The sequence below is a fragment of the Dicentrarchus labrax genome, unplaced genomic scaffold (assembly GCF_905237075.1).
Source record: "Dicentrarchus labrax unplaced genomic scaffold, dlabrax2021, whole genome shotgun sequence".
NCBI classification, from domain to species: Eukaryota; Metazoa; Chordata; class Actinopteri; family Moronidae; genus Dicentrarchus; species Dicentrarchus labrax.
The window spans coordinates 28,514,653-28,534,354 of NW_026136720.1; the positions used below are offsets into that span (position 1 = coordinate 28,514,653).

Here is a 19,702-nt window from a genome sequence, read left to right on the forward strand (position 1 = left end):
TAAATTAGCTGTTGATTTATAATTGTATTACTTTTATGTGGGTTGCAATATTACTGAGAAGCCTCACTATTTATATTCTTTTTCAGTTCCCTGCAACTATTTACAATGGTCAAAACTTAGGCGCATATAATGACTTGAGTAAACCTTTTGTACTTTTATTTTGAAAAGTGAAGCCGCAACGCTTTTTATCACGGTCTGGCTAATTGTGGCTGACTTGACTTAGCTTGTTGCCATATCAGCAAATGAGAAAGACCATTGGATCTGCAGGAAAGTGTCAATCAGCGGCCGGAGAGGCAGACACCGTCCTCCAGCCGGCTGTCGCATTATCCAGCTGTTAATAGCCCCGGGGGGGGATATTTAACTAAATGAATCAGCTGTAACTATGTGCTGACATCTTATATTATCACTGTTATAAGGGGATATGGGAAGTGGAAGATAAATGTTTGACCGCAGGTGTCCCACTTCTGTCCTTCTCTTCTCTCGCCCCTATAAAGTACAACTTCCGTGTACATTTCAAAATAAAGTCGCTTTTCCTGAACCACCACGCTGCGACTTCAGAATAATTAAATATGTGTACATTTCAGACGCTTGATATAATTTACCACCATAGTTACCAAACAGTTTATATAAACGCTTATTTCTGGAGGATGTATTAGCAGTCACCACAAGTGGGGACCTTGAACGCAACAGTGGCAGGTTTCATTGTTTCATTGTAGGCAAACAAATGGAAAGTAAAGATAGAATTATTCTGTGTTACATACACAGGATGAACACAGCATCTATCCTGTGTGTGAGTAAACGGGAGGGCGGGACGGTGAGGATGTAAATTGATGTACATTTGTCGTATTTTCTTTTATTAATATGCATGTTTTTATTCCTCCATCATTTCTGACTATTTTTTGATGTGATTCGATGTGCATATTTCTTTATTTGCAATGCTTTAAGTTGTGTCATTTTTCTTAAGGAAATAAAAAGTATGATTAATAAAAAAATACTTACTTAAGTACTTAAGTGCACATACATATACACATATATGTATATGTATGTATATATGTGTATAATCTTGTAGTATAAAACATTTTCTTACAGCATGCTTCCACAATGAATATTGGTTTGTTAGCTCTTTCTATCCAGAATATCTGTACAACAAATATTAAGTGATGTTCAAATTCTAGTTCATATAATTTATTACTCAGCCAACAGATGGCGCCCAAACATAAATGATGTAGTGCTGTGAAAATCATGTCTTCTTATTGCAATCATTGATAAAGTGGTTTGTAGCCAGCTTTAATTCAAAGGACACAGAATTAAAATAGTTAATAAGTAAATTATTTATTGCAGTTATTAGTACCATATGGTTTCTGTTCAGAAGTTTTCTTCAGATAAATACAAGAACAAACTGGCAGGTCTGTCAGCTTAATCTTCTGTAAGGCACCGACATTGTCAACTGGCTCTTCATACAAACTAAAACACAATAGAAAGGCAAGACACATGGTTAAACATAAGAGTTTCACATTTGTCACATTGCATAGAGACACATTAACTCATGAAATCAGTGGCAACTTTCACCAAAACATTTGATTCATCCCACAGTGACACACACATTATCCCTCCACTTATAAATAGGCCATCGACATTCAAATATTGTCAGTTTATCTACACATAGCAGTTTGGACTGCTCAGAAAAGAATTTCCTTTTTTTCCCCAATGCATTCCATTGTCCATGTGTTTTGTTGCCTCCTTCACAGACTCGACATTTCCTTGAGCTCCGTAATACAGAGTTTACAACATTGTAAATTAGGGATGCACCGATTTATTGGCAGATATTCGCCTCAGCTAATGAGATGGCATTTATCGATATCAGCGGCTGATGTTAATCTGCTGTGTCGCATTAATTCTGAGCTGGATAACTGGTGCGTTGGTTATTTCAAACTTATATTGGAGAAATAATCACCTCCAGCACAAACTGCATGCAAGTACCGATGTGCAGCGGCACGGACAGCGAGCGGCTGTTCTGCTCTGCGTCTCACATGTTGGACTAGAAGATAAAGACTGAGCTGCAACAAGGCAAAGATGCTTATCTTTGTAGATTTTGCAGCTGAAAGAATAGACTGATTTGAAGCCCTAGACTGCATAACCATACAACAATACTGTAACTTAATGGGAAAAAACTTAAAGATAGGAAAACAACCAAAACTACATTCAAAAAGTACGACATCTGTAAGTGAAATCTATTTCAGCCCTGAAAAACATCATTACCAACAATGGGCAATTCAAACAGATCAGAGTTGAGCTCAACCTTTTGTGAAAATGCTGATGTGATTCATTTTTTCATATTTTACTGCTGATGAGCAAAAGGGAAAAACCTTCTTATGATGATTTATATCTAACAATAAAGTTGATAAAGTTCTGTTCAACCCTCGACAGAAACTGATTAACGCATAGGGTGGAATACCAGCATGCAATACAACACTCTACACTGGGAAATCCATTCCTGCACGCGCACACACACACACACACACACTCTCTCTCTCTCTCCTTCATAGAACACAGTGTACTCAGTGAACACTCTGTTCCATATGCTCCGTGTGTGTCAGGCAGACACAGAGCACAGCAGCAGACTCCCATCTTCAACTCCTACCCTTTCAACACAGCACACATACTGTATTATGTTGAATTGTAATCTATTATGTAACTTTAGCAGGCACTTTTCATCCCAGTAAGAATGTCTTATCCGATACATTGTGTGTCAGAAAGTGCAAACTGAGCAAATTCAAGCTAGCCGAGGAGCTGGTGCAAAAATGCTTTCATTACAAAGATTCTGGTGAAGCCAAACAACAGCCAAGACTTTAAAATGTCAAACAGCAACGTCACACACTAATGCTCAGGGCATTCTGTGGTGAGCTGCTTTTATGGCGCTGTGTTGATGTGATCTCTGTAGAATTTTCCTTTAAATGCTCAATAGTCATCTCTTGAGAAATCATCAGTCTCTGTTGAAGTCTTGTTTTCTTAATGCTAGCTACATCATGTGCACCAGGGCAGAAAGCTAATCCAGCCATGTATGCATAGTAAGTTCAGCTTGAAAGATTAAGTCTACAGAAAGCTGTAAAAATGCATATAGAAAAGTATCTGCAAGCGGCGATTCAGGTTCTAACCTTTGATGGTCTACAGAAGCAATTAGTTCTAATGAACCTTCACTGGACACGGAAAAATGAGATATTGTTTCAATCAGAACTCTTCTGTTGACATTTTTTCTATAGGAAGCAGACTGATCAATATCATAACAGAAAGCAGAATCTAAATAATAACTGTAGTTCATTTGGCCCTGAAGATGTAAATCAACATGATTCAGCATTCTACAATTGACTAAATGCTTTGATCTTTAATTAGTCAATCGCAGTCTACTCAAATCAATAGTCGGTGTAATCAGTTATTAATCAACCAATAAAAAATGAACCATTCCTGTAAAGGAACATAAATAAATGATGTATTCTAGGAAGCAGATTACAGTTTAAATAAACATCTTAATGCAGAGCATTAACATCCTGTCTCAGTGACATCCCTGGCCTCTCCTCGGCTGTGGGAGTGCCATCACTGATTAACAGTCTCCTGTTGGGACAGATCAAACCTTCAGGGGACATTGGCATGATGCCCAGTGTCACAAACTGGCTCAGGCAATGTGACAGGGAGGGAGTTACCCCGACGAACAATGGAGTGTGTGGATCAGAAAGGTCAGTAGTGTATGGTTGGAGGTTATTGTGCTATTGAGGTGCTGAAGGTGCAAACCAAAGATAATGATGCAGGGTGGACGTAAGAGGTACTGAGGGGCACATGCTGCCTTTCATTGGTTGTTCATCCTGCCTTCATTGACTTCCCCTCTGCACTTTGGTCAATGCCTGGTGTTAAATGTGTACTATAAATAAACCTGACAATGGTGGTAATGTGAGTAAAACTCTGCACATTAATCAACGTTTCTGTACAGAATTTGATGTAAATGTTCTGGAGTTAGCTAATGAGCTCGTTTTCATCCGTATGAAAATTACAGATTGTTTTTCAGTTTCAGTGTTTAGAATGTCTCATCGGTCTGTATAGGCAGGCTTACATGTGTACAGGTTCATGATTTGTAAAAAGCAGTATAGCGCTAATCCTAAAAATGGTGGTCGATCCATTAAGGTGTAAAGTGTTTGGGCTGAAAGTGTAAGGCAAGTTCCATTTAAATCCCCCGCTCCTCCCCTGCACACTTTCCCTCCTCTCTTCAATGCACATGGGCCAGCTTTTATCACCTAGGTTAGCTGAATCAGCTGACGACTACCATGTCAACCTGCTGATGCTGTCCAGGACAGCCTCCTTCACATGGGGAGGGGTGTCACACTATATACAATGTGGATTCAAATGGACTCTGCTGTGATGGAATCTGACTGACAGACAATTTGCAGCCATTGCTGAATTACATGAGCACAGCACTGCTGAATACGTGGTGGCCACCACCACTACCAGAATAACATGGGCTCACACGATTAACAACTTAACTGTGCACAATAATTACCTTTCAGCTTCCATGTTTCCAACCAAATTATTTGCATGTGTGGCCAAGCAAATTAAATACACAAAAACGCTGCAATGCAAACTAACCCAAACTGTGAAACCTTTTGGAAAGGGTTTGTTAAGACTGGATTGTGCAAGTCTGGGTCGTACCACTGTTGTGAAATTGATCTTGTGTTTAACACCCGAGCCATGACCTGACTGCTGACATGAAGCTGTTTATAAAGAGGCTTCAGGGAACAAAGAATAATGTCACCAAATCTTGGTGAATCTGGTACTGTTTTCCAGTTTAGTTCCAAATGTATGGCATACATTATCATACCTTGCAAAAGCCCCTTTACCGCTGTACAAAATGTATTGTCATACAATACTGCTGTGCTGTCATTTCACATTTTAATCCTCTTGCTCCACTGATAGTGTGTATTCGTCATAAATCAATGCTTTAACCTTGGACATCATGCCAGTGTTCCCTCAGTTGATGAATCTTATCAAGTCTTATACAATCAGTGAAGCCTCTAAAGAAGTCGTTTTGTGGTGTTAATGTCTTTCATGTTTTAGCTGTTACCCGGATCCTCTGTTTTAGCTGGCAACCAGCTGAACTGATATGGTTCCCGTGGCACTAGTAGATCTATGTCAAGTCTCTTCTGTTCTTTTTCACTGTTAACAGTCCTGTACCCTAGCAATGACATGGCCCCTTTACACACTTCCTGGATACGTTTAACCTTGCTGTGGGGCAGCGTGCTACGCCAAGCCTGAGACACGTCAGCAGCGTTTCGTGAGGTAATTTCGAAGGCCTGTTTCCTGGTGCCTTTGCCTTTTCCGTGGGTCACCCTGTAGATCCATTCCTCCAGCTGTCTGGTCATCTTCAGACCTACAAACTCATACATGGCATTTATCTCTGCAAGCGGGTTGCGCGCCATGTCCTCATAGCGGACCATTTTGTAGCGGCCTTTTAGAAATGGTGGGGGCTTCAGGATGGCCCTCTCGTTGATGCGCACATGGCTACGGCAGATCTCCTGCATGACTTGATACTGCACCTCGGCTGCTGGTATGCTTTTCTGCTCCAAGACGATGGCGTTGTCATTCATAAAGGCTTTGGCTGACTCCTCTCTAGACCGCACCACAGCCCGAGGGTCTCGGACCAGGTGGATGATGCGGAGATCTAGGCTTGGGTCCTGCAGGAGTGGGTAGAGAGATTCCAGCTCAAAAAATCGCACTTCTTTTAACACCACGTGGCTGTAAGTGCCACATGCCTCCTGAACCCCCTGAAGGCCCCTAGCATCACATGTCTGGTGGCACCGAGTCTGATTGCTGAACTGGTTGCGTGGAGTGAGAGGACAGGCCGGCGGTGAGCACAGCGCTCGACTCTGACTCCACATAAACAGGGCGGACACATTGTGGTGCTCTGGCAGGTAGGCTTCCATCACAGAGAGGTCGCACTGGAATACGCTCCGTAACAGATCCCTGACGGCCATTCGGAGCACCCGCGCACCGGGTTTCTGCAGCTTGGTCCACACATGCCAAGCGGGCTCCATAAGATAGAACACAGATGGATGCTGACTGAACACCTGGCCCAGGAAGGACGAGCCCGACCGCCACGACGACAGCAGCAGAACGTGAACTTTGCCATTGCTGGGGGCGGGGCTGCAGGGACTGAGCTGGACATACCAGCCACAGAACAGCACCACTGCTGCCCCCTGCAGGATCACTAGGAAAATCATGGTGCTGAGGTTCACTCTGCAGCGGGGCATGGCGGCTGTGGATCACTGTGCTTGATGTGGATCTTTCTCTTTTTTGTCCTCTGTGGAGCTGTGTGTTGCCTCTAGTGCAGAAAAAACATGAAAGAGAGAAGAAGAGAGTTGAATTGAAGGTGAGAGAAAAAGAGCCAGAGAGAGAAACTAATAAGTTAAACAGGAAATGCATGTTTCTGCAATGTTCGATTTTCATTGCAAATCAGCTAGCAACTTAATTTGAATAACAGGAAATGAAATTTAAATACCCTAATGAAATTTCTTGTTTAGCCAAAAAGCAATATAAGCAATGTCTCTAGTTAGCCTAACAGTAAGGTTTGTACAGCTAGATTGCTTAAAACTGTGTGTGGAGATGGATTTAGTGAACTGACACAGGGCTGGGTTGACATCAGTGCCCAGCTGGCAGTGTGGACATAGCAGCATAGTGATGAATTAATAGTTAATCATGATTAGAATTCATTTTTCTATGTTTCACTTGTAACTGCGCAAGTTAAAATCTCATTGTGTGTTGCATGGGTCACGGGTCAGGTTGGGTCGGATCTAGATATGACCTAGAGCCTAAATGAAGGGCAACTTAAACAGTTGGTGTGAGAGAGAGAGAGAGAGAGAGAGAGAGAGAGAGAGAGAGAGAGAGAGAGAGAGAGAGAGACAGAGTCGGATCTAGATTTAACCGAGAGATAATTGGCCTGAATGAACTTAAACAGCAGTTCATGTGGAGGAATAGTTTGCTTTAATGTTTGAACTAGCCAGTTTGGAATAAGCTGGAAGTTGGAGCACAGCCTGAAACAAGGAGTAAAGTTTAAAATGGACAAAAGACACAGGTCAACAGAATCTGAAGAACTTTTAAGGAGATGAGTGGGTTTGATATTTAATGGGAATTTTAAAATGCTTATCTCTATTGTAGTATAGAGGCCATGGAGATATAGAAGACTCAAAATTAAATTTTTACCAGAGAAAGTCAATACAAGCACCATCCCGCTGATCTTTTCTTCAGATGTCATCACACTCACACAGCCACACACACAATCACCATAGGGAGAAAACTACTGGTACATTTTTTTAAGTAAGAATGGTCCGTCTCTGAATACAGACAATACCTGACCCCTGACATTGTATATCAGTTTCAGATCGCAAAATTCCACTTCAGACGTGAATGTCAGTAAGGGCACAGTTTGCAGGAAGCACTAGTTAGATGAGGGAAGGAAAGAATATGTAGGACAAAGGGAGAGGTGACTAAGCATCCTACAATAAGATTCTCATGGTCATTCAATCCAGGCTTAACAGAGATAAACTTCTACCATTGGGAAGCTGGAATATCTACATGATTAGTTTCATTTACTTTTGTGCTATTTTCAAAAATACAGGAGAAAACACTCGAGTGACACAGAAATTCTTTTAAGGTTAGATCAGTGTCAGGGACACTCTTATACAGTGTTCTATCCCAGCCTCTAAATGTCTTCTCAAAACAGAGAAGAAAAAAAGAGGGAAAAGAGGAAACAGACACATTGTTGTGGACTGTCCAAGCTTTCTAGTGGGAGACCAAGATCCCGGCTGACTGACGTGATCGCTGCTGACTGAGGTGATCCATGCAAGCGTACCGTAATCTGTTGTGCTTATTGAACAAGCCCTGACACGAGTTCCTCACCTTCAGACCCTCAGGATACAAAGGTAAACAGCAGACATCATGACAGATCCTTCTTCCTCTCTCCCTTTCATTCAGCCTTGGTTCTTATCTACAGCTGGTATTGTTCATACCTAGTTTTCATTTATAGATTTACTTAGAACCCTTATTGTTGTGATAGTACGCCAGCCATAAAGGCTTATCTTATCAGATACTCCCATCTCCAAACCATTGTCACTCATACATTGGCCACTTAACTGGAATACACTACAAGAATCCACCCTTGTTAAAACTTCCCAAATCCCTTTGACACTACTAATTATATTAATACAGCTTTGACATTTGGAAACAAAGACTTTATGTGGGTGTCTTTAGCCTCTACTCGATGCCTTAAAATACATCTTAAGGTTACAAATTATTTTACATTAGATTCAGTGACGTTACTGCATTTCCAAACAACTTACAAAAAGGCAGGCATCTGGCCCAAAGCAGGACAGTGCCAGTCCTCCTGAGTTGCCACATATTATAAACTGTGAGTGTGATTCATTGGGACTGGGCACAGGTAATGGGCAGTTTGAAATAACTTTCTATTTCCTTGAAATCTAGACCATGTTAGATTGTTCAACAGTCAGACAACCCTGGATTAATGTTGCATAGCAGAGCACTGCAGAACTAAACCCATTGAATCAGCTCCAAAAGCAACATGAGACTCAAACAGGAAAGAGCTCACCATGCTCACTAATGGAGATGCTGTTAAAGGTTACGGCCCACCAGACTCCACTGACAAAACCAGTAATTTTACCTTGCAGATTATCCTGAAACGCATTTCAAACTGGATTGAAACAAAGTAACAAACCTGTCTTTGTAAGTCTTTCCAACAATCACCAAACACCGGTTTGGTTGAAATAAACCCTTAATTCACTGAGTTATATTTGAAATGGGCTGCAATTGCTGCAACGTACCATGTTGTTTTTTGCCACGGACAAGCTCAGATTGTTGTTCTAGGTTTCAGACAACATTATGGATAACAGAAGTTATCTTAGGACACTTTTCAAATAGAGCAGGTCTAGACCGAACTCCTTATAACATTATTTACAGAGACCCAACAGTACCACCATGGGCAAGCACTTGGAGACAGCGGCAAGGAAAAACTCCTTTTAAGAGGCAGAAACCTACGACAGACCCTCTAGTTGGGTGGTCGTCTGCCTCGACCAGTTGGGGTGAGAGAGAAAGAGAGAGAGAGAGAGAGAGAGAGAGAGAGAGAGAGAGAGAGAGAGAGGGAGAGACAGAAAGAGAGAGTGAACAAAGGTAACAACAGAAGGACAGAGACAAAGGTGCACAGCAGCAACAGTAGCAACAACTACACTAATAGTAGTGACTGAGTGACTGATGGTGATGGTGATGATCAACAAAAGATCATTTTTGCAGCACAAATTCTCACAAAAAAACTATTAAGTTTTAATAAGTAATATGAATATAATGTTGTAAATAATGTATAATAATGTTATAAGGAGTCTAGACCTGCTCTATGTGAAAAGTGTCCTGAGATAACTTCTGTTAGGAATTGGCGCTATACAAATAAAATTGAATTGAACTGAATTGTATATAAACATTAGCATGATTGGAGTCACGAACATCTTAAGGCCCGGACACACCAACCCAATTATCGGCCGTCTGACGTTGTCGGACAGTCGGGTGAGGTCGGTGACTCGAGTCGGTTCGGTGTGTCCCGTGCCGTCGTCAGTCGGCGTCGGCGTTCATTTTGGCCGATTCGACATGCAGAATCGGCCAGTGGCCGTCGGCCTCAATGACCAATCTGATTGGTGGAGTGCTAGCCCTTGACTAGCTAATCACGAGAAAACCGGAAGTGACGATGGTAAACATACTACGCCAACGCCAGTATCTTGACTACTATCAACACTCTCTGATGAAAACAATGACTGATGACAGCTTGCTCTGTGTTTACTAGGTCTCGAGTGATCTGTCATTTCTGTTTTTTTTGGGCGACAACACAGATTGGTGCCGCCTGCTGTTATGGGGACGTATTACGCCTCGTACACGGGCAGAACGTACGCTCCAGTCGGCGTCGGTTTGGTGTGTTCGGAGGCACTTTTTTTACCGACTCGGGGAGACGGGAGCCAACTGATCAGTCCGACTGCTTTTCTGCCGACGGTCAGCTGTCGGTTTGGTGTGTCCTGGGCTTTAAACTGCCTGTGGTATGCAAATGTATCCTCTGATCCTCTACACTCATTTGAAATGCAAACAAACTGTGAAATCTCTGGTGTGACAGAGAATTCAGAAGAGTACAGGAATGGTGTATTTGGGCTTTTTTAAGAGACCAGATGAAGACATTAAAACCCCCATACAGGTAGATGGTAGTTTCTAAAAGGGTTTGCAGTGTCCTGACAATTCCCAGGCATTAATAGTAATAGAGTATTTCTGGTGCCTATCAACTGAAACAATATCCAGCTGGTAACATTGTTGTTCGGTATTCCAATAGACGATTTACTTGAGGCAAATATTCACCCTTTAATCTTGTTTACAACGGTGGTATGAGCTTAAAATAAACGATTTTGCTGTGATTTAATGTCAATAAATGGATCAAAAGGATGCGTAAACAACTACATTTGCGATTTGTAAAAAGTCTGAATTCATACTTTGTCGGGTCTGTAAGACGACGAGCAAATAACCTTCAAAATGCTTGTTTTCTGAACAGAGTTTGGATCAATCAGGGCTATGCTAACTTAGTTCATAGTAAAGTAAAACCGACAGTCAAGTGACAGACACATAGTTTCAGCAATCATCAGGTAGTCAACTTTCCTCTTTTACTTTTCTCCGAATCTCCTTTTCTGTCCGGCTTCTGTATAAATATGAAATAGCATCATAGAGCTCTGGGCGCACACAGACAGATACAAGTGGGGGGAGGGGGCACCTCGGTGGCTCACAGCAGACAGGTTGAAAAGAGAGAGTGAAGATAAATCCACTTTTTAATCCCAAACTCTGAGCTCTCCTCTTGCTAGCAAACGTCTCCAGATCAGAGCAGATCAGTGTGACTACGGGTGTTTATTCCCGCAGAGCTCCCCGGGCTCAAGCAGCTGTCTGTGGGCCAGCAGCAGCTCTGTCTCTCCGCTCCTTCCCATACACTATAAACACGCCCTGATATGTGCAAATTCACTGCTCCAAGTTCAATATTTTTAACTTACACACATTTCGTGCCGCCCAATTTGCTTCATTCGCATCGCCTGGCACAAATTTGCATCTATTCGATATATACAAATACAACTCAGTAAGACTGATGGACTGAACATGGCGAACCACCTTAGCTTAAATACACTTCACCAACAAAACAACTGCAGAATGCAATATATGCATGAGGGTCCCCATAACAAAGGGGGAAAAAACAAGTCTATTATTATATTAGATATATTTATCTACTGGACAGTCCATCATGTTTAAGTATGAGACAATGGCTCTGCCTCTGCCTGCTGCTGCACTATTCATTCTGTGACCCATCAGGTCCTGTGAACTGTTGCACTTTGTGTCTGCCTGTCTACAACCTGTGTACACAACAGTTTACTGAAGTGCCATCACTGTGTACACCAGCTGCCCATTTTCCTTTTCTACAAAGAGTATGAGCATTGTTGCAGGAAGCCTGAGAACTAAGAACTGAATTGCCAATGATTGTTTCACTATAATTGTTGTGCATAGACAATAAAGAACTTGACGCACTTGTTTCAGGACGCAACTGTAAAAGACTGTCATCAGTGTCCATGGAAGAAGCACTGTGTCCATCAAAAACAAACTCAAAAAGCTGCTCACTCTGTCAACTCCTTCGATTGAACGTTACCTTCAATTAATTGTGCTAAAGACTGTGCAAACATTTCACATTTTGTGATTTAGTTGGTAACAAAAAGTTGAACTAACTGTAACTCAGGCTACTGGTCATAATACAGCAAACAGCCATTGTGACTATTTTCATTAAATCTGTTTGCTATCACTTAAATGTAAAGAATTCATGTCAACGCAAAAAAAGTTTTAAGAAATAAAGAGTACCCTATTATTAAAGAGTATGAATAAAGATGTGAGCAAATTTAGATATGCCATCAACTATAGTGTTAGCCTCCACAAGAATAAGCTGTAATTTCATACTGTTTATCGTTCTGCCTCTGCTCTCAAATGAATCATTCAGAGCAAATTGTTTTTAAAACTGACAAATCAATTTAGGGAAGTTTTTGTTTTACTGTATTATGTAAGAAAATATCCATACATTTGAGTATCGCAATATTTTGTTTTGGGATATTTTAACAATTCACAAAAGGACTTTTAATGTTGTAACACTTTAAGTTTACTGTTTATACTGTTGAATTTTTGAATTAGTTATAAAAAGGGTTCTCAGAATGTAGAAGTGAAATGTACGTTAAATTGGATGCTTTAATAAAAAGACATTTGAATAAAAAACCCCAACCTCTACATATCAGTGTTGTAAACAAACTGAGGGCTGTGGTGTTGGATGTTACAGGGACTGTGATAAATACAAAGGTGGATCCCATTGTTCTGGTTGCATAAAAAAAACTGTTTAACTGGTGGTTTTTCCTAAACGATATCAGCTTGCTTACAGCACTGGTTTCCAACCATTTCCCTTTTCTATCACTGAGTAAACTGACATATTTTATGGATATCTCATATTATATTCAGCTAATAAACTGTACAATGAACCCAAACAGTGAACACAATAACTGCAGGGAGTTTGTGTAAAACAAGTGATTTGGATGAATTTGGAGCAGATTATTTATTAGTGAGTATTGATCATTTTTAGGAACTTTCTATATAATTCTCTCTCTGTGTATTATGCATTTTTAGAGTTTTTGACAGATTCAGTGTTTCATTCTCACTGTATTAGCTCTTCTTTTAAAGCAGGATGAGGCTGTTTATCAGAGTGAAGGCAGTGTGATAATAGCTCGTGTTTAGGTCTTCAAAGTTTAGATCCTAAATAAAAATCTAAACTTTGACAATACAATTTCATTTAGTTTTCTTCACAGAAATGAATGAAATGCTGAGATACAGACCTACTGTGTATATTATTTATATTTTGAAATGAATAGTGTTAACGTTCATTGTTTTAGGAAATGAGCCGATTTGTGACACGCTTTTTTAAAATTACCTTCTTTTTAATCTTTGGGCTTGGAAGAAGGTATCAAGTATTTTCCAATTAAAATGCTAGTGAAGTCCAAGTGAAGTCACGAGTCATTGGTGTTTAAGGACCAGTCTGTAGGTTTAAGTGACATCTAGTGGTGTAATTGCAGACTGCAACACCCTCGCTTTACCCGCCATTTCCAAGCGCGAAGCAGTAACTACGGTGGCCACGAAGCCCATAAAAAACAAGAACAGCTATATCTAGAGCCAGTGTATGGTTTGTCCATTCTGGGCTACTGTAGAAACATGGCTCTTCAACATAGAGGACTCCACAGAAAGCGACCCGCAGACTCAGTAGATAAAAACAGCTCATTCTAAGGTCACAAAAACACAATGATTCCTATATTCAGGTGATTATACACTAATAAAAACATACCTATATTCCATTTCTGACAATAGATCCTCCTAAATGATACACACTGGACCTTTAAAGTCCAATTCAGGTTGCAAGTCTTTTTCTGAAGTCATCAAATTGTGAATGGAGTCCACAGCTCTGATATAATTAATATCAGAAAAATAATCCCATAAATACTGTTCCACTAACCCACACAGAGTGTATTCATATTACCATGTAGGGTCCATGTCCTCCTACACCGGGTCTATTACAGGTTCGGCTCAGTGACTTGACCTCACTTGGGTACTTGAGATTCAGAAAAGTCAAATGTGGAATTTAAATGTTTAATCACTGAAATTATTCAATGTCTTTTCATACCGGCTACATCTCGAGGTGAGATATTCTTCGATATTCTTACCGTGTGGGCCCCCGTGTACACTTACCCTGTGTCTGAATGAAACGTTCAATCAACTGTGAGTGTGGTCCAAGTACGGATAAGTTTCTGTATGAGTTTTATTCACCGGACCAGCAGCTAGTGTCCGTCCGTGTCTGAACTGCGAGGAGGAAATTACTGATGCGTTGTCCCAGAAAGTGCGTCCGATAGCTTCGTCCCACCGGTCCCACGGAAACGAGACGCCAAGGTTAACAGAAAGAGAGGGTTCCTGCCGAAGAGGAAGTGAATTATGTAGTTAATTTCTAATTTGTAATGAGCATACCTTTCTTTAGCTTTGTTTTCGGTCGAGCTGCCCGTCGGTCGGTCCCTCCCTCTCCTCCCCTCTGTCCTCCGCCAGCTGCCGCTCGGTACTTCCACAGTCTGTATACCAGGCGGTGTTTTGAGACGTGGCCAGAGGCTCTGCTGGGCTGACTGGCAGTAGGCTGGGCGGGGGGCTGGTGGTCCGAGATAGAGGGAGGGTGGGTGGGTGTACTTGGAGCGGGCGGGACCTGAGCCAGTTCACTGTGTCCCAGCAGCAGGAGGACACAGGCACCGTGCTGCGACATAACCCGAGACTCTCTGCTACATCTGCTGAGTCAGGGCTAAGTTTACAAAGCTCAACAGGTCTGGACCACAGAACATTTAGCCCACTCTCCTCAGCACAGGGTACATATGTTACTGCCACTCCAACAGGCTACCGGAGGCTCAAGGTTGTTCATCTGAAGTTAGAACCTTCATTATAACAACTGTGTTTACCCTACTGTTTCATGTCAAAATGGCTGCTGTGAAAAAGGTCTGTGACTTCACACTGGAAGATCTACACCAAAGCTACCCTTGGGAGAAATCTAACTTGGTTAACTAAAGCTACTAAGGAGGAGGAGGAGGTCAAACAACTTTGTAAAAGTTGATCAAATAGATAGTGCACATGTGATAGGAAATGATAACAAAATATGATAATGATAGATAAAAAGGTTGCATGTCAGCACATACAAATAACAAACTCAAAACATTAAAAACTATAGTAGGCTATTTGTCACAGGTGAGCTGACTCCAGCCTTCTGGAATACTCCATGACCAAAACAAACCAATCCCATCTGGGCTTTTCACAAGTACAAAATTGCAAGGAATGCTAAATTTTTGCTGTAAACATATCTGGATTTGTGTTATCTGACTATAACTGAAACATTTAATAATACAAAAAATGTAAAAACCCATTTGACAAACTTGAGCTCTGAAATAAAGGGAAATGGGCTTGTTGTCTTACTTATAAATCCGTCAGTTTTGTAACATCTGACAACCAAAACAGTCTTCAATTCGCATCGTTTTAGAGAGCTTAAACACTGGTTTAAACCAATGGGTTTTACCTGTCAGATCAGAATCTCTTTATCTTTTTTTATACAACACATCAGCAGTCTTTCAAAGTTCTTGAAATAAAAAAAATCAGTCCTTTCTTTTTATGGCTCAAAATTGTTTGTAGTTTCTGTAGTTAACCGCACACAAAGAGTAATTCAACCACTTGAATCACTATGCAGATGAATGTAACTGAAAGAAAGTATGAGTTATGGGAAAATTAAAAATGATAATTGTAGTTAAATTATAGTTCACTACTCCCCACCACTGCAGGTATGGGTGATTAAATGAAATGTTTATGTTCTAATATTTGAGCAATGAGTAGTATAATAGTAGATAGTCAAATTATAGTAGAATGTTGCACATCCCATCCCAGTTTGTGATTTTTCCAGTCAGGATGCTTTATATCGCTCCTCTGTAAAAGTTAACAAGAACGTTGTTTCCTTAAGAAATACAATAGTTTCTGTGCTTTCTTAACCAGGTTGGAGATGTGAGATGATCATGATAGGTTTTCTGTTATGTTGACTACCAGGAGCATAAAACTGCTCCACTGACTGCTTCCTTTTTTCTAAAATCAACAATCAGCTCCTTTGTTTGAAATTTGGCAAACTTAAAACCAAAGTTGTCTCTATGTCGGGGGAGGCAGTCACGGGTGTACAGTGCGAACAGAAGGGGGTTGAGCACACAGCCCTGAGGGGCTCTGGTGTTCAGCACTAGGGTGGAAGAGGTGTGACCACCAATCTGAACCGTCTGGGGTCAGTGTGGTATTCAAGCTCAGAGTACTGAGATTGCCAACTGGTTTCAGGGCGGGTGATAGAGTTGAATGCTGAGCTGAAATCAACAAACAGTATTCTGAGCTAATTTCTGAGATGTCGCTTTGGAGGCAACATGGTTGAACAATCTGCTGATCATAGTATCCCATGGGTGCTTCTGCTTGTTACTGCAGTGAGAACTCCATCACCTCCACCGCTTTGTTATCGTGGGTGTCAGATAGCAGAGAGAGAGAGAGCTGCTTCTGCTGATGTTGTAAACAACTACATACACACCTCAGACCCATGTTAGTGCTGGTAGTTCACACCTGCAACATCTGTAGGGTGTGAGGGTGTGAATCACCCAATGATCATGCTACATGGAATGTTAATTAGTGGCCATAGTTTATAAACATTTTAACTAACTGGTAAAAGGGGTTGCAATTTGAGACATAAGCAAAAATAAACACATACAGGCTCAGTAGCAAGGTTATTATAGTTAACTAAAACTAAACTAAAAACTAAAACTAGGTGTAAAAATATCTTATATTGACATATTGCTAACTGCAATAAATAAATAAAAACTAGACTAGAAAAAAATGAAAACTCACTGAAACAATATTGTGTACTGAAGTATATTATAATAAATATATAATAAATAAAATAAAAATATACAGGAAATGTCTTTAGTTTGGTAAAAAAAATATGTCAACACAAGCATTGGGAGGCATTGGTGCATATGTTAATCGAGACTGGGACGTCTACACTGAGACTGTGAGTGTTTGTATTTGTGTTGCCAGAGCAAAATAATACAACCGAAAAAAGGATGCATCTGGTTCCTGTATGAGCCAGACTCATATCCTGTCTCTGCGGCCAAATTCAAAGCTCCTTGGTCACCAGTAAATGCCTGCTGGATAAGGACAGGGGAGTGGACGAGGGTGACTTTGCTTTAAGTCACTGATGTGGGATCAGTTTGAAACAGTAGACCAGACTCCGTAGACAAAAACATTCAGGTCATTTGACCTTGTAACGGCTTAACACTTCATTCAAACTTGACAGAAACAAATAAAACCCTTGGTTAGTCTTTCCACTGTTCAATGTACAATATGTCATTTCTGCCTCTAGAGGTGTCCCACTCTCTCTGACATTAGCATTTAGCTCAAAGCACCACTGTGGCTAACACAGCCTCACAGAGCTACTGGCATGGCTGTAGACTCTTAAGGCCTCCACACACTGGGGACGTGATGAATAAACACGACACGAAAATGAGAAACATTTCTGACGTTTATTCAAAACAGAAACAATCAACAGGTCTGCTGTGAGCTGTTACAGGACGTCAGCGCAATGTGATCGGTTATTTTTATTGGCTGTGCTAAAGCCGACTACGAGCCATTAAAAAGTTACGCCGCTTTTGTGCTGCGTGATGTTTGCGTTAATAAAAACAACACAAAAATACTGACGTGCAAATGAATAGAAAGCACATGACAGTACATTAGGCCTACTGGCTGGCTAAGACAATAAACACAACCTCTGCTCAGCACTATGGTATACGTTATATATATATATTATATATATTTGGTGGCTTCAAAATGGATAAGGACAGATGAGAATTTTAGGGACTATAGTTGAGGAAACAGGGTGTAACTCTTACTGAACTGTCTGGCACAAACCAAACTGGCGGACTGAGTGGTTTAAATTAGCTAATACAGTGGTACTGGTCCAGAACATACACACACACACACACACACACACACACACACACACACACACACACACACACACACACACACACACACACACACACACACACACAACAAACTAAACGTGGACATGCATATAATCTAACAAACATCTCCTGGGACAGTGAGTCAGAGGGAAAATGAAAACCATGACTGCCTAGTGTACTGCAGGTTTTCCTCCCACAGAGTACAGCACAATTCTTCTTAAAGGTCCATTGAGGAGGATCTATTATCAGAAATGGAATATAATATTCATAGGTATGTTTTCATAATTAAGTTTATAATCACCTGAATATAGGAATCATTGTGTTTTTGTTCCCTGAAAGAACAAACCAAACACTGGTTCCGGATGGGACATTTCAGTTTGATTGAGACTCCCAGCCACCGTAGTTTCTCCTACACGTTTGGAGCAGGAGGTTGATGCCCTATACATTTTTTCATTAGAAGGTCACTGTGACTTCACAAAACATGCTTTTAGCCGTAACCTAAGAACTGATGTCTATATTTCATAATTGGTCTGACAATAAATTGGTGTCAAAGGTCACTCTGGCCTCAAAATAAGTTTTTAGCCATAATTTAGGCATGGATTGGCTGAATCCAGATTACACACACACACACACACACACACACACGTTGATGGGACGATACAATGAGTAAACAACAAGTAGCACAGTACAGGCTTCCATCTATCCATCTCATCCATTCTGCATTTCGAGAGTCCTCAGAATCACGCTACTGCAAACATCGCATTGGAGCATGCCGAGCCAATGGTGATCCTGTGAGCTCTACCCTATAAGATTCCATCTTTACATGGTAATCATGTACACGTGCACCTGTCTAAGTCAATACTTCTATGATAATCCTTCATAAATCAGTTCAAAAATGTATATTCACTGGAATCATCCCAATTTATTGTGTCCTCTCCTACAGTACTGTAAATGACAATCCCAGCTTGGAAACTAAAATACCATGTTAAGTTTAACTTTAGTTGATTGTTGAGTCTCATTCCTAGGGCATCAAATACAGACACTTTGGGACCCTGGGAATGAGATTCTCTTCACTATCTTCAAGCTTCCAACCCAAAGTGTCTTTCTGCCTTTCTTTGCTCTGATTGGTTTTTGTCCAGGCATGGTGGATTCTTGCAAATACCATTAGGTATTTATTAATTCATCAATATTATTAAAAATTACCTACTGCAGTTTTAATGACTGTGTTTCTATTAAACATTAACTTACACAACAATGGCAGCAGTGGCCACATTTACATCAGATAGAATAGCGGCCTGAAAAATAAAATAATGATATTATTGGAATTATTATAGAATAGGGACCAACAGAGAGAAATATGGATTACAATGAGGACCATGGATAGTGCCATGGACTTCACTATTAAACAGTGACCTATTTATGGCTGACATAGTGAATTTTACCAATAATATGCCCAGACCCCAGTGAGATAATGTACTGGCTCTCAAAGTCTTTTTTAGAACGATGCATCAACTGTGGGATGCACTGAATATGAGTCAGAGACATAACACAACAGTCAAATCAAGTTTTTCTTGATAAGGTGGGGGTTAATAACTTCAAACCTGTATATCAGGTCAATGTTTGCCAAAGCTTCCCATGGTTTCAGTCAAACATTAGTCATGTGTAGTCTGCTGACAATATGTGGTATGGGCTATTGTCATAAATGTATCAGTTACATATTGACAAGGCTCCAACAACTTGTGATTGGAGAACCCAGTGAATCAATGTGCAGAAAAATAATGCAGGAACTCGATTTCATATATACATAAATATACACAACAGTAACATCTGAAGTCATGTTCACCTCAAAAAAGATGAACTGGGGGTAACGTCACAAAAGGGAGAGCGGCCAGGCTAAAATCAGAATCAGAATCAGAAATACTTTAATAATCCCCGTGGGGAAATTACTTGTAGGGGGGGAGGAAAAGGGGGAGAAAAACAAGAGGAGAGGGGAGGAGAAAAAA

At 40.7% G+C, this 19,702-nt stretch overlaps 1 protein-coding gene across 2 annotated transcripts; it reads right to left on the reverse strand.

Moving 5' to 3' along the window:
* Positions 1-1,307: 1,307 nt before the first annotated feature.
* On the reverse strand, positions 1,308-14,342 carry chst6 (carbohydrate sulfotransferase 6). Of its 2 annotated transcripts, none has more exons than XM_051383293.1 (2): positions 14,158-14,342; positions 1,308-6,362 (listed from the first exon to the last, which is right to left on the reverse strand). In XM_051383293.1, the coding sequence occupies exon 2, from the start codon at positions 6,291-6,293 to the stop codon at positions 5,097-5,099; it is 1,197 nt and encodes a 398-aa protein (XP_051239253.1). In that variant the 5' UTR covers positions 6,294-6,362; positions 14,158-14,342; the 3' UTR covers positions 1,308-5,096. The 2 variants fall into 2 exon arrangements, with proteins under 2 accessions (XP_051239253.1, XP_051239252.1); XM_051383292.1 differs by having other exon boundaries at positions 13,885-14,342.
* Positions 14,343-19,702: the final 5,360 nt, after the last annotated feature.